At 41.4% G+C, this 15,980-nt stretch overlaps 1 protein-coding gene across 1 annotated transcript in view; it reads right to left on the bottom strand.

Moving 5' to 3' along the window:
* The window catches only part of HFM1 (helicase for meiosis 1), a 204,098-nt gene that overhangs the window by 61,169 nt on the left and 126,949 nt on the right, over window positions 1–15,980 (bottom strand). The window contains exon 22 of the mRNA XM_040408743.1: window positions 6,211–6,302. Coding sequence (XP_040264677.1) covers window positions 6,211–6,302 — 92 coding nt within the window. The remainder of the gene's footprint in view (window positions 1–6,210; window positions 6,303–15,980) is intronic.

Below are 15,980 nucleotides of genomic sequence, written 5' to 3'. Positions count from 1 at the left end.
AATATGCTAATTACCTTGCTACTAGCAAGTAGGGCGGCTACTTGCTGGTAGCAGCCGCATCCTCCGATGGTAATGACGCCCCCTCGGCATGCTGATTGACAGGGCCAGGGAAGGTAATCCTTCTCTGCTGGCGCTGTTAGAATTTGAAATCTCGCGCCTGCGCCGTACCTGGCTTCAATCGGCGCAGGCGCACTGAGAGGTGGCCGCTCTGCTCGACCGCTCCATCCTCAATGCGCCTGCGTCGATGACGTCATCACATACACCCGGAAGAGAAGACGCCGGCGTCTTCTCTTCCGGGTGTATGCGATGACGTCATCGACGCAGGCGCATTGAGGATGGAGCGGTCGAGCAGAGCGGCCGCCTCTCAGTGCGCCTGCGCCGATTGAAGCCAAGTACGGCGCAGGCGCGAGATTTCAAATTCTAACAGCGCCAGCAGAGAAGGATTACCTTCCCTGGCCCTGTCAATCAGCATGCCGAGGGGGCGTCATTACCATCGGAGGATGCGGCTGCTACCAGCAAGTAGCCGCCCTACTTGCTGGTAGCAAGGTAATTAGCATATTTTAAAAATCGTTTTTTAGCAAAATCTACTGAACCAAAATTATTAATTTGATTATGTATCATGAGATCGCACTATAGGGATTATTATTAAAGAAAAAAAAAAAAAACGGTTTAATGGGGTGACAGAAACCCTTTAACCACCTCAGCCCCCAGTGCTTAAACACCCTGAAAGACCAGGCCACTTTTTACACTTCTGACCTACACTACTTTCACCGTTTATTGCTCGGTCATGCAACTTACCACCCAAATGAATTTTACCTCCTTTTCTTCTCACTAATAGAGCTTTCATTTGGTGGTATTTCATTGCTGCTGACATTTTAACTTTTTTTTGTTATTAATTGAAATTTAACGATTTTTTTGCAAAAAAATGACATTTTTCACTTTCAGTTGTAAAATTTTGCAAAAAAAACTACATCCATATATAAATTTTGCTCTAAATTTATTGTTCTACATGTCTTTGATAAAAAAAAAATGTTTGGATAAAAAAAAAATGCTTTGGGTAAAAGTTATAGCGTTTACAAACTATGGTACAAAAATGTGAATTTCCGCTTTTTGAAGCAGCTCTGACTTTCTGAGCACCTGTCATGTTTCCTGAGGTTCTACAATGGCTAGACAGTACAAACACCCCACAAATGACCCCATTTCGGAAAGTACACACCCTAAGGTATTCGCTGATGGGCATAGTGAGTTCATAGAACTTTTTATTTTTTGTCACAAGTTAGCGGAAAATGATGATTTTTTTTTTTTTTTTCTTACAAAGTCTCATATTCCACTAACTTGTGACAAAAAATAAAAACTTCTATGAACTCACTATGCCCATCACGAAATACCTTGGGGTCTCTTCTTTCCAAAATGGGGTCACTTGTGGGGTAGTTATACTGCCCTGGCATTCTAGGGGCCCAAATGTGTGGTAAGGAGTTTGAAATCAAATTCTGTAAAAAATGACGAGTGAAATCCGAAAGGTGCTCTTTGGAATATGGGCCCCTTTGCCCACCTAGGCTGCAAAAAAGTGTCACACATCTGGTATCTCTGTATTCAGGAGAAGTTGAGGAATGTGTTTTGGGGTGTCATTTTACATATACCGATGCTGGGTGAGATAAATATCTTGGTCAAATGCCAACTTTGTATAAAAAAATGGGAAAAGTTGTCTTTTGCCAAGATATTTCTCTCACCCAGCATGGCTATATGTAAAATGACACCCCAAAACACATTCCCCAACTTCTCCTGAGTACGGAGATACCAGATGTGTGACACTTTTTTGCAGCCTAGGTGGGCAAAGGGGCCCATATTCCAAAGAGCACCTTTCGGATTTCACAGGTCATTTTTTACAGAATTTGATTTCAAACTCCTTACCACACATTTGGGCCCCTAGAATGCCAGGGCAGTATAACTACCCCACAAGTGACCCCATTTTGGAAAGAAGACACCCCAAGGTATTCCGTGAGGGGCATGGCAAGTTCCTAGAATTCTTTATTTTTTGTCACAAGTTAGTGGAAAATTATGATTTTTTTTTTTTATTTTATTTTCATACAAAGTCTCATATTCCACTAACTTGTGACAAAAAATAAAAACTTCCATGAACTAACTATGCCCATCAGCGAATACCTTGGGGTCTCTTCTTTCCAAAATGGGGTCACTTGTGGGGTAGTTATACTGCCCTGGCATTCTAGGGGCCCAAATGTGTGGTAAGGAGTTTGAAATCAAATTCTGTAAAAAATGACCTGTGAAATCCGAAAGGTGCTCTTTGGAATATGGGCCCCTTTGCCCACCTAGGCTGCAAAAAAGTGTCACACATCTGGTATCTCTGTATTCAGGAGAAGTTGAGGAATGTGTTTTGGGGTGTCTTTTTACATATACCCATGCTGGGTGAGATAAATATCTTGGTCAAATGCCAACTTTGTATAAAAAAATGGGAAAAGTTGTCTTTTGCCAAGATATTTCTCTCACCCAGCATGGGTATATGTAAAATGACACCCCAAAACACATTCCCCAACTTCTCCTGAGTACGGAGATACCAGATGTGTGACACTTTTTTGCAGCCTAGGTGGGCAAAGGGGCCCATATTCCAAAGAGCACCTTTCGGATTTCACTGGTCATTTTTTACAGAATTTGATTTCGAACTCCTTACCACACATTTGGGCCTCTAGAATGCCAGGGCAGTATAACTACCCCACAAGTGACCCCATTTTGGAAAGAAGAGACCCCAAGGTATTCGCTGATGGGCATAGTGAGTTCATGGAAGTTTTTATTTTTTGTCACAAGTTAGTGGAATATGAGACTTTGTATGAAAAAAAAAAAAAAAAAAAATCAGCATTTTCCACTAACTTGTGACAAAAAATAAAAATTTCTAGGAACTCGCCATGCCCCTCACGGAATACCTTGGGGTGTCTTCTTTCCAAAATGGGGTCACTTGTGGGGTAGTTATACTGCCCTGGCATTTTCCAGGGGCCCTAATGTGTGGTAAGTAGGTAAATGACCTGTGAAATCCTAAAGGTGCTCTTTGGAATATGGGCCCCTTTGCCCATCTAGGCTGCAAAAAAGTGTCACACATGTGGTATCGCCGTATTCAGGAGAAGTTGGGGAATGTGTTTTGGGGTGTCATTTTACATATACCCATGCTGGGTGAGAGAAATATCTTGGCAAAAGACAACTTTTCCAATTTTTTTATACAAAGTTGGCATTTGACCAAGATATTTCTCTCACCCAGCATGGGTATATGTAAAATGACACCCCAAAACACATTCCCCAACTTCTCCTGAGTACGGCGATACCAGATGTGTGACACTTTTTTGCAGCCTAGATGCGCAAAGGTGCCCAAAGTCCTTTTAGGAGGGCATTTTTAGACATTTGGATACCAGACTTCTTCTCACGCTTTGGGGCCCCTAGAATGCCAGGGCAGTATAAATACCCCACATGTGACCCCATTTTGGAAAGAAGACACCCCAAGGTATTCAATGAGGGGCATGGCGAGTTCATAGAAATTTTTTTTTTTTGGCACAAGTTAGCGGAAATTGATATTTTTAATTTTTTTCTCACAAAGTCTCCCGTTCCGCTAACTTGGGACAAAAATTTCAATCTTTCATGGACTCAATATGCCCCTCACGGAATACCTGGGGGTGTCTTCTTTCCGAAATGGGGTCACATGTGGGGTATTTATACTGCCCTGGCATTCTAGGGGCCCTAAAGCGTGAGAAGAAGTCTGGAATATAAATGTCTAAAAAAATTTACGCATTTGGATTCCGTGAGGGGTATGGTGAGTTCATGTGAGATTTTATTTTTTGACACAAGTTAGTGGAATATGAGACTTTGTAAGAAAAAAAAAAATAATTCCGCTAACTTGGGCCAAAAAAATGCCTGAATGGAGCCTTACAGGGGGGTGATCAATGACAGGGGGGGTGATCAATGACAGGGGGGGTGATCAATGACAGGGGGGTGATCAATGACAGGGGGGTGATCAATGACAGGGGGGTGATCAGGGAGTCTATATGGGGTGATCACCACAGTCATTGATCACTCCCCCTGGAAGGCTCCAGGGAGACGCCTGTATGTGTTTTGCAGATCCGATCCATCTATCAGTGGATCCGTAAAAATCATGCGGACATCTGAATGGAGCTTTACAGGGGGTTGATCAATGACAGGGGTGTAATCAATGACAGGGGGGTGATCAGGGAGTCTATATGGGGTGATAACCACAGTCATTGATCACGCCCCTGTAAGGCTTCATTCAGACGTCCGTATGCGTTTTGCGGATCCGATCCATCTATCAGTGCATCCGTAAAAATCATGCGGACATCTGAATGGAGCTTTACAGGGGGGTAATCAATGACAGGGGGGTGATCAGGGAGTCTATATGGGGTGATAACCACAGTCATTGATCATGCCCCTGTAAGGTTTCATTCAGACGTCCGGATGCGTTTTGCGGATCCAATCCATCTATCAGTGCATCCGTAAAAATCATGCGGACATCTGAATGGAGCTTTACAGGGGGGTAATCAATGACAGGGGGGTGATCAGGGAGTCTATATGGGGTGATAACCACAGTCATTGATCATGCCCCTGTAAGGCTTCATTCAGACGTCCGGATGCGTTTTGCGGATCCGATCCATCTATCAGTGGATCCGTAAAAATCATGCGGACATCTGAATGGAGCTTTACAGGGGGTTGATCAATGACAGGGGTGTAATCAATGACAGGGGGGTGATCAGGGAGTCTATATGGGGTGATAACCACAGTCATTGATCACGCCCCTGTAAGGCTTCATTCAGACGTCCGTATGCGTTTTGCGGATCCGATCCATCTATCAGTGCATCCGTAAAAATCATGCGGACATCTGAATGGAGCTTTACAGGGGGGTAATCAATGACAGGGGGGTGATCAGGGAGTCTATATGGGGTGATAACCACAGTCATTGATCATGCCCCTGTAAGGCTTCATTCAGACGTCCGGATGCGTTTTGCGGATCCGATCCATCTATCAGTGGATCCGTAAAAATCATGCGGACGTCTGAATGGAGCTTTACAGGGGGGTAATCAATGACAGGGGTGTAATCAATGACAGGGGGGTGATCAGGGAGTCTATATGGGGTGATAACCACAGTCATTGATCATGCCCCTGTAAGGCTTCATTCAGACGTCCGGATGCGTTTTGCGGATCCGATCCATCTATCAGTGGATCCGTAAAAATCATGCGGACGTCTTATGGAGCTTTACAGGGGGTTGATCAATGACAGGGGGGTAATCAATGACAGGGGGGTGATCAGGGAGTCTATATGGGGTGATCAGGGGTGATCAGGGGCTAATAAGGGGTTAATAAGTGACGGGGGGGGGTGTAGTGTAGTGTAGTGGTGCATGGTGGGACTTTACTGAGCTACCTGTGTCCTCTGGTGGTCGATCCAAACAAAGGGGACCACCAGAGGACCAGGTAGCAGGTATATTAGACGCTGTTATCAAAACAGCGTCTAATATACCTGTTAGGGGTTAAAAAAAACACATCTCCAGCCTGCCAGCGAACGATCGCCGCTGGCAGGCTGGAGATCAACTCTCTTACCTTCCGTTCCTGTGAGCGCGCGCGCCTGTGTGCGCGCGTTCACAGGAAATCTCGCGTCTCGCGAGATGACGCATATATGCGTGACTGTGCGCAGGGCTGCCACCTCCGGAACGCGATCCTGCGTTAGGCGGTCCGGAGGTGGTTAAGTTGGATTACTGAAATAAATGAACTTTGCAGAATATTCAAATTTTTTGAGTTTCACCTGTATAATATTGGTAGTATTTTTTAGTTTTTTTTGTCTTCACATTTTTAATTTACACTTTGTGCCCTCATAAGGTCATACAAGAGATTATAACATTACATTTTTATTGCCAATTTTCCCTGTACCTGGGGCTGACATATTATCTGTTTACAAGGGGAATACAGCCCCCAGAGGTTTTAATAAGGCTGCTGAACCTCACTGCAGAACTAATCTGGGTCTCACAGGGACTGGAGAATGCATATACAGTGAAACTCAAGCTTAAAGGAGGTTAAACTGTTGAAAATGTTTAATAAGGACCAAATGGAAAAATTATTTTTATCTTAATATACGTAGAATGCAATGATAATAATGCTTCCAATGTATCCAAAGCCTTTACACTAAACAGAACATAGAAATAAATTTACCAGGTCAATCAGTGTTTCTTTTCCTTGAATACAGTTAAACAGTTTAGCTGTGTCAAAGGCAATATAGTACAATGCCATCAGTTTACCGTTTTCTAGAAAAGTAAATAAAGACAGTTAAATACTAAAGTAAAAAAAAATCTCCTGAAAGCTATCTTATAAAACATTTTTCTGTTACTACATACAAAAATAAATTTTTGGTGGCGAATCATCACACTCGGTCCTATATAAAAAAAACATCGCAAAAAGTATGATGCATTTTTAATCTAAAAAATGACATTTAAACTCGACAAAAACATTGTTTGTACTGCATTTTACATTTCGCTATAGACTTTACAAAACATCTGTCAGAACAAGTTTCATAAAAAAGCAATGTGTATAAAACCACCCTAGTATACCCCCAAAAAGCCCTTTAAACGCAGTACAAACTTGTTTTTTTCCGTGGTGTATCTTTTCACTTTTTATGGGTCAGTGTTTTTCTGAATTGCAGCATGCTCTGGATGTGGCATTTTTTGCCCCATTTTCTGGATTTTTTGTCCCATAGACATCCATTGAAAAAATGCAATGCAAATGCAAGTGGCAATGTGTGTAGAGTTTTTCTCATTGCATTTTTAATGACTTTCTTCATATTGATATAAAGAGGAAGTAACATCGGGGGGGGGAGGGTAGATACTTTTCTTTAAAAAAAAGGCTTGGCTTGCCAAAAAATTTGCTCAAACACACTATTTGTGAAAACAAAACCACAAATAAGGAATTAAAAATGGGCTAAAAAGGGCAAAAAAGCCGTTCATTATATTCGTGGTAATTAGGGTGCTTTCACACATACCATTTTGATGTAGCTTTTGAAGCCAAACCAAAGAGTGGATTCAAGTAAGAGAAGTAGAACCTATCATATATACTGCCCTTACCTTTATTATCCACTCCTCACATTAGCTGAAAAAACCTTATCCAAAACAACAAACTTGAAAGCACCCTCATCTGTTGGTTTAGTTGTCTGTAGTTTATAACCATCCTGCCATTGATCATAGGCTGTCTGTACATCATGCAGACCAGCAGCGGGATCTGCATGAGGTTCACCGCTAATCGCTGGTACACACTTGTACTTGTCAGCCCGTTCTTAAAACAAATGAAAATTACAGGTGAGGCCCGCCAATTAGTAGTGATCCACATACAGATTCCACTGCTGGACTGCATTTTGTACGGGTAGCCTAATAAAACTTCCTGGTCAGCTTGTTCTGGTCTTTTTTATTTAAATTTATGTTTCTGGTAAATTCATAAAAGATACAAATCAGTTTCTCACCAAAAGTATACACATTACTACAGACATGGTAACAAGGGCAACAGGAGGCAGTTACAATATTACAAAGATTTTTGTCATTTGATTATGACAGCTATGATTCTGTCATTATGATTAGGAATGAGAAAACTTGTGTTTTTCAAGTTCGGGTATTTGTGCAATTCCGTTATAAATTCCGTTATCACGGAATATAACGGAATGCTATGACGGAATGTATCACGGAAGCCTTTAAGTGGTATTCCGTCATAATAGAAGTCAATGGGCAGCATAACGGATTTGTCTGGTTTCCGTTATGCAGGACTCCTGTCCTGAATAACGGAAACCAGACGGATTCGTTATGCTGTCCATTGACTTCTATTATGACGGAATGCAAAACAGAATGCCTCTTAAAGGCTTCCAACATAGCATTCCATTATATTCCGTGATAATGGAATCCATAACGGAATTGCACAAATACAAGTTCGCTCATCCCTAATTCATAGTATATCACAAAAATAGACAGCAGTAAAGCAGTGTTTATAAAAATGCATGCCAAATTGAAAGTACAAACTATTACAATCTTCATTTTGTGCAGGTGTTTGTAACAATGATGTAAAAGAATAAAATATGCTGCAAATGACATAACAAATGCAAGAAGATGAATAGAAAGATGGATGGAGAGAGTCAATGGCTACAATGATGAGCATGTGCTTTATTGTAGAATGGAAATGCAATTCTTTTTAGGCTACTTTCACACTAGCGTTCGGGGCTCCGCTTGTGAGTTCCGTTTGAAGGCTCTCACAAGCGGCCCCGAACGGATCCGTCCAGCCCTAATGCATTCTGAGTGGATGCGGATCCACTCAGAATGCATCAGTTTGGCACCGTTTGTCCTCCGCTTCGCTCAGCAGGCGGACCCCTGAACGCAGCTTGCAGCGTTCGAGTGTCCGCCTGGCCGTGCGGAGGCAAACGGATCCGTCCAGACTTACAATGTAAGTCAATGGGGACAAATCCGTTTGAGGTTGACACAATATGGCTCAATTTTCAAACGGATCTGTCTCCCATTGACTTTCAATGTAAAGTCAAAACGGATCCGTTTGCATTATCATGAACAAAAAAAAAAAAAAAAAAAATTTTTTTTTTTTGTTCATGGTAATGCAAACGGATCCGTTCTGAACGGATCTAAGCGTTTGCATTATAGGTGCGGATCCGTCTGTGCAGATACCAGACGGATCCGCACCAAACGCAGGTGTGAAAGTAGCCTTAGGTTGCTTTCACACACTCAATTTTTCTATCCTGCTACTGTCCAAGTTTAGAAAAGACAGCACCTGGATAGAACACTGACACATTACAGTCAATGGGTCAATTCACATCCTTTCGTCACATCACATTCAACTCCTTTTATCAGTCTTCCTTAACAAGCACCTGTTGATTATACCTTTTACCTCTCCTTCCTTTGCTAGGATTCACTTCTGTTTTTCATGCTTTTTTTGCATCTCACCCTTGGACCCAGTATAGAGATCTGTCCTTGAGTTAAACTGCAGCTGATAAGTGATAAGGGCTATACCATAACAACTTTTCAAGGTGAGTACCAGTCCTATCTATTTTGCAGTATTATTTACAGTCATGTCCATAAATATTGGGACATCGACACAATTCTAAAATTTTTGTCTCTATACACCACCAACAATGGATTTGAAATGAAACGAACAAGATGTGCTTTAAAGGGTTTCTGTCACCCCGCAAAACTCATTTTTTTTTTTTGGATAGTTAGATTCCTCATAGCGCGATATAGCAGAATATAATGCTCTTACTTACTTTCATGCGGCCGATTCTTTATAAAACGAACTTTTATAATATGTAAATGAGGGCTCTACCAGCAAGTAGGGCGTCTACTTGCTGGTAGCTGCTGCAGAAATCCGCCCCCTCGCCGTGTTGATTGACAGGGCCAGCCGGGATCTCCTCCTCCGGCCGGCCCTGTCAGTAATTCAAAAATCGCGCGCCTCGCGTCATTCGGCGCAGGCGCTCTGAGATGAGGAGGCTCGTATCCTCAGCACTCCCTCAGTGCGCCTGCGCCGATGACATCACCGAAAGAGAAGACGTCATTGGCGCAGGCGCACTGAGGGAGTGCTGAGGATACGAGCCTCCTCATCTCAGAGCGCCTGCGCCGAATGACGCGAGGCGCGCGATTTTTGAATTACTGACAGGGCCGGCCGGAGGAGGAGATCCCGGCTGGCCCTGTCAATCAACACGGCGAGGGGGCGGATTTCTGCAGCAGCTACCAGCAAGTAGACGCCCTACTTGCTGGTAGAGCCCTCATTTACATATTATAAAAGTTCGTTTTATAAAGAATCGGCCGCATGAAAGTAAGTAAGAGCATTATATTCTGCTATATCGCACTATGAGGAATCTAACTATCCCAAAAAAAAAAAATGAGTTTTGCGGGGTGACAGAAACCCTTTAACTGCAGACTGTCAGCTTTCATTTGAGGGTATTTACATCCAAATCAGGTGAACGGTGTAGGAATTACAACAGTTTGCATATGTGCCTCCCACTTGTTAAGGGACCAAAAGTAATGGGACAGAATAATAATCATAAATCAAACTTTAACTTTTTAATTTAGATAAAAAGAGGAGAGCGAGCACTCACAACACCTGTGTCATATGGAAGTGATTTTTACTTGGACCTGATAGGTCAGAAAACGTTATAACACTATTACATTCACTACTAAAATACATCCACATTAAAATACAATAAACATAAAATGGTACTAATTTGATTACACGACTGTGGTCGGGGTAAAGAATCCGTGGCCGCACTCCGTGACACTTGTGAAATAGTGTCAGTGTCTATAAATTGAATAGATGAAAGTGTCCTAAAAATTCCTCATGTGGGGCACTTTTCACGGCTTATTTCCAATGTAAGCGGACACCATGTATATCAATTCCTGCAGAAAGGTTCGCTCCTGCCAGAACAGTAAAGGCAAAGTCCCAAACTTATGATTTTCAGTTCCTACCTGGTTCCTTAATTATGTACCTCGCTATGTGGCGTCTCCTCGAGGCGAGCGGTGCTGGCCGTCCGAGCGTTCTCCGCCGCAAGTCTCAGGCGGGTGACGACACAGTATCGCGGGATCCAACAGGTAGGATTCCAGACAGCAATATGCGCTGAAGGCTATGTGCGTACTTGCTTTACTGGAGATTCATCCATGCATGGCCATGCAATCCATAAGGGGGTCCGGTATGTTAGGTGGGCGCTTTTCCTTCTCTTTCACCAGACGCGTTTCGGGGCGTCTACACCCCTTCCTCAGTGGTCAAAGCGCCATCAATCTTTCTCCACCTTTTATAGTCTCTATGGTGATCCACAAAACAGGAACAGGAATCCGGATCATTCGGAAACAAAAACTGCCAATGCGGTTTTAAGTGCGGTATTCGTGCGGTTTTTCAACATCTATTGCGTTTTTTATTGCAAATGCAACTAACCCACTACAATAAGCTACCCGACACAGTATTAAGAATAAACAATGATAATTTAAGATACAATTAGTACTTTAATATATAAATTAAGATTAAAATGAATAAAACCATAAATAAACATACATACATTCTAACCCTTTCTCTGCACACATTAATAAGCTTCAGCTGATGTATCTGGGGACATTAATATATAAATATATAAAAATATAAAAATATATATGAAGATATAGAATATATAGAGGAAAAATTTCTGCCAATGAAATAAAGGTGAGAGCCACCCACCTACATATATACAATCATATTTTCTAGCCCGTACTTGTGGGTGAGCTCCCCGAAATATACTATGGACATCTGGCATCATATGGATAGCAAAAGGCTCAAAGCTGAGAATTATAAATTTAATGATCCAAATTATGTTGAAACTCCTGAAAATAACTCAATGACTGAGAGTTTTAGGAGTTTAGAAAGTCTGCTACAAAAACAACTACGACAGCATTGGGAGATACGTTCCCTAAATTATTATGTAGAAGAGACTAAAATACCAAAAGGATTATTGATAAATAAGAATCCAGCCCAGGATCTCATCAGTGATGAATTTAATAGAGAGTGGAATGATTTATTGATCAATCAATCAGTTGCCATGATGAAATTGATCATTAAAAGGAGATTAGAGATCCTGGGAGATTTAAACATAAAAATTAACAAACTTAGGGAACATATAGAGAAATTCCCCAGAAATGCAGAGTTTAATACATGGCAGGACAGACTATGTAGAAGTTTGGACAAATTAGAGGGGGATATAATCAATAAAAAAAGTAAAAAGTATATAGAAACTTACAAAAATAGAGAACATGAAAGACATACAGAAATTGTAGAAGAAGAGGACAATTCACACCAGGAATTATTAGATATGGATTTAGGCAGAGAAGAGAGAATAGACAGGTACAATGTACCTGTCAGTAATAGATATGGAGAATTGGCAGGGCAACATTTTTTAGATCTCACCCCGGCACACCACAGAACACGCACAAGATACAGAGACCAAACACCACCACGACACAGGTCACCATACAATTTGAGGCACAAGAACACCAGATATCAACATTCGGCAGGGAAGGATCATTATTCAAATCACCAAACACGGAGTCAACACTATCACTACAACAACAACACGAATCACCAACAACACTGGCACTCAGAAAAAGGAAGACTAGGAGAAGTAAAAGGAAGGGAGTCACGACACCAGAAACACCCACAAGCCCAGAGATGGGATCCATAATTAATTTAAGTTCAAAAACTCTCACTATTGCACAAATTAATTTATTAAATAAGGGGTTGAAGTTTGCCCCGTCCAATACTACAGATAAATTCTCAACCTTTATAGGGATCCAAAAATTCATCAGGAACCTTTGCCTTAAAAAATATCATATAAAAAACCCTATAACTAGAGATCTAACCGGTGGTAAGGGAGTTGATCCTTTCAAACATACCTCCTTGAAAAAGAGATCCAAAATGTTCCCACGTAATGAGATAGGTAAAGAGATAGCTACCTTTCAAAAATGTGTTGAAGATGATATAAGGAAGATGAAGGTCAGACCACCTGTTAGAAATAATCTGACGAAACGGGAGATACAAGCCATTAAGTCACTCCAGAAGGATGGTAGGGTTACCGTGCGCCCGGCTGATAAAGGCGGAGCTACAGTGATCTTAGACACGGATCAATATAATAAGGAGTGTCTACGATTGCTAGCTGATCAGGCCACATATATAAAACTTAAGAGTGACCCAATACAAGAATTTGTTCAGGGTCTGGAGGATCTATGCAAGAGAGGATTGGAACAGGGAATTCTCCTAAAACAAGAAATGGAGTTTATTTTGGACACGGAGAGAAGGTTACCGACCTTCTACTGTTTGCCCAAAGTACATAAGAGTTTGACGAATCCTCCGGGACGCCCTATAGTGTCCGGAATAGGATCCGTCACTTCCAACCTGTCTAGATACATAGATCTCCAGCTCCAACCTGTGGTGAAAAATACCAAAAGTTATTTGAAAGACACCACACAGATTATACAGATTGTGGAGGAATTAACAATTGAACAGGATTGGATTATGGGAACTCTAGACGTCCAATCCCTGTATACAATTATAGACCATCAGCAGGGATTGGAGGCAGTCGAACAACAGTTGATAAGAAATGGCACATTTGAGGACCCCCAAATAAAATTGATATTGGAAGGTATCCAGTATATTCTACAGCACAACTATTTTTATTTTGAGGGGGAATATTATTTGCAGAGATGTGGCACCGCCATGGGGACCAGATTTGCCCCAAGCTACGCCAATTTATTTTTGGCGGAATGGGAATTTACTACCATCTTGCCCAAACTTGGGGCGGATCTGGTCCTATGGCGGCGTTACATCGATGATGTGATATTTATCTGGAGGAAGGGAAAGACAGAATTAATGAGGTTTCTGGAAGAGATTAATAATAATGACCGAAATTTAATATTTACGTCTAATATCAGAGAAGAAACAGAATTTTTGGATCTCTTGATAAAAAAGGCAGGTGATCATTATTCTTGCAGTACGTATCAAAAGCCAACTGCGAAGAATGGTTTTATTCTTTTCAATAGTTGCCACCTACCCAGGTGGCTACTAAATGTCCCATTGGGCCAATTCCGGAGAATTAAAAGAAATTGCACTGAACCCGAAAAATTTGAGGAAGAGGCAGTTGTAATGAAATCACAATTTATGGATAAGAAATATCCAGTTATGGTTCTGGACGATTCGCTAAATAAGGTGAGAGAATTGGATAGAAAGTCCTTTTTTAAAGAAAAAACAATAATTGAGACAACTGAGGACTCTAAGAGTGAAATTAAAATAATCCTACCTTTCAGCAGTGATTATAAAAAGTTAAAAAATATTATATCCAAACACTGGCATCATGTGACGAGTGATAGAGTGATAGGCCCATTACTGCCGAATATACCAAAAATAATATATACAAAAGCCCCAAATCTAAAACTCAAAATAGCCCCGTCAGTGAAAGAAAAAGAAAAAGGACCTACAATTACCAATTTAGGATCTTATATGAACCTAAAAGGCTTTTTCAAGTGCGGGAGATGTATGGGTTGCAGGATGAGCTTACAAGAAAGAAAAATTACTAAAGTACACTCAGCACACAACTCTTTTGTCTGGGAAATTAATAATTGTCTCACCTGTAACTCATCTGGAGTTATTTACTTGATACAGTGTCCATGTAAGCGCCAATACATTGGCAGAACAAAAAGATTACTGAAAGTTAGAATAAGTGAACACGTATCAAATATCAAAAAGGGTTATTTGAAACACTCCCTCTCCAAACACTATGATGAAGTACATAACAGGGATCCATCGAAATTGTTTTTTGTGGCCCTGGAGAAAATCGATAGACATTGGAGAGGGGGTGATTATATTAGAAGGATGTCCAGAGCCGAATCAAAACATATTTATGAATTTGGCTGCCTATTACCAGCAGGCCTGAATTCGGACCTTGAGATCTTTGGTTTTCTATAGGATGCCGTTCTCCTCTTTGACGGGAGATCCCATGGTTAGCCTTTTGGCTCTGGGGCCCCCCGTCCGAGATGAGATCGGCATCCATGACTTCTGAACCTCATTCTCTACATTTATTTCATTGGCAGAAATTTTTCCTCTATATATTCTATATCTTTATATATATTTTTATATTTTTATATATTTATATATTAATGTCCCCAGATACATCAGCTGAAGCTTATTAATGTGTGCAGAGAAAGGGTTAGAATGTATGTATGTTTATTTATGGTTTTATTCATTTTAATCTTAATTTATATATTAAAGTACTAATTGTATCTTAAATTATCATTGTTTATTCTTAATACTGTGTCGGGTAGCTTATTGTAGTGGGTTAGTTGCATTTGCAATAAAAAACGCAATAGATGTTGAAAAACCGCACGAATACCGCACTTAAAACCGCATTGGCAGTTTTTGTTTCCGAATGATCCGGATTCCTGTTCCTGTTTTGTGGATCACCATAGAGACTATAAAAGGTGGAGAAAGATTGATGGCGCTTTGACCACTGAGGAAGGGGTGTAGACGCCCCGAAACGCGTCTGGTGAAAGAGAAGGAAAAGCGCCCACCTAACATACCGGACCCCCTTATGGATTGCATGGCCATGCATGGATGAATCTCCAGTAAAGCAAGTACGCACATAGCCTTCAGCGCATATTGCTGTCTGGAATCCTACCTGTTGGATCCCGCGATACTGTGTCGTCACCCGCCTGAGACTTGCGGCGGAGAACGCTCGGACGGCCAGCACCGCTCGCCTCGAGGAGACGCCACATAGCGAGGTACATAATTAAGGAACCAGGTAGGAACTGAAAATCATAAGTTTGGGACTTTGCCTTTACTGTTCTGGCAGGAGCGAACCTTTCTGCAGGAATTGATATACATGGTGTCCGCTTACATTGGAAATAAGCCGTGAAAAGTGCCCCACATGAGGAATTTTTAGGACACTTTCATCTATTCAATTTATAGACACTGACACTATTTCACAAGTGTCACGGAGTGCGGCCACGGATTCTTTACCCCGACCACAGTCGTGTAATCAAATTAGTACCATTTTATGTTTATTGTATTTTAATGTGGATGTATTTTAGTAGTGAATGTAATAGTGTTATAACGTTTTCTGACCTATCAGGTCCAAGTAAAAATCACTTCCATATGACACAGGTGTTGTGAGTGCTCGCTCTCCTCTTTTTATCTAAGCTTTTATTATTCTTGGGATCGGGCACCCAATTTAGAGTTAGTAGCACCCATCATAGCTATTAGGTGAGAGCCACCCACCTACATATATACAATCATATTTAACTTTTTAATACTTGGTTGCAAATCCTTTGCAGTCAATTACAGCCTGAAGTCTGGAACGCATAGACATCACCAGACGCTGGGTTTCATCCCTGGTGATGCTCTGCCAGGCCTCTACTGCAACTGTCTTCAGTTCCTGCTTG

This window comes from Bufo bufo, chromosome 9 (genome assembly GCF_905171765.1).
Source record: "Bufo bufo chromosome 9, aBufBuf1.1, whole genome shotgun sequence".
In the NCBI taxonomy this organism is placed as follows: domain Eukaryota; kingdom Metazoa; phylum Chordata; class Amphibia; order Anura; family Bufonidae; genus Bufo; species Bufo bufo.
Note: the sequence above shows the minus strand (reverse complement) of the source record. Positions and strands in the feature narration are given on the sequence as shown.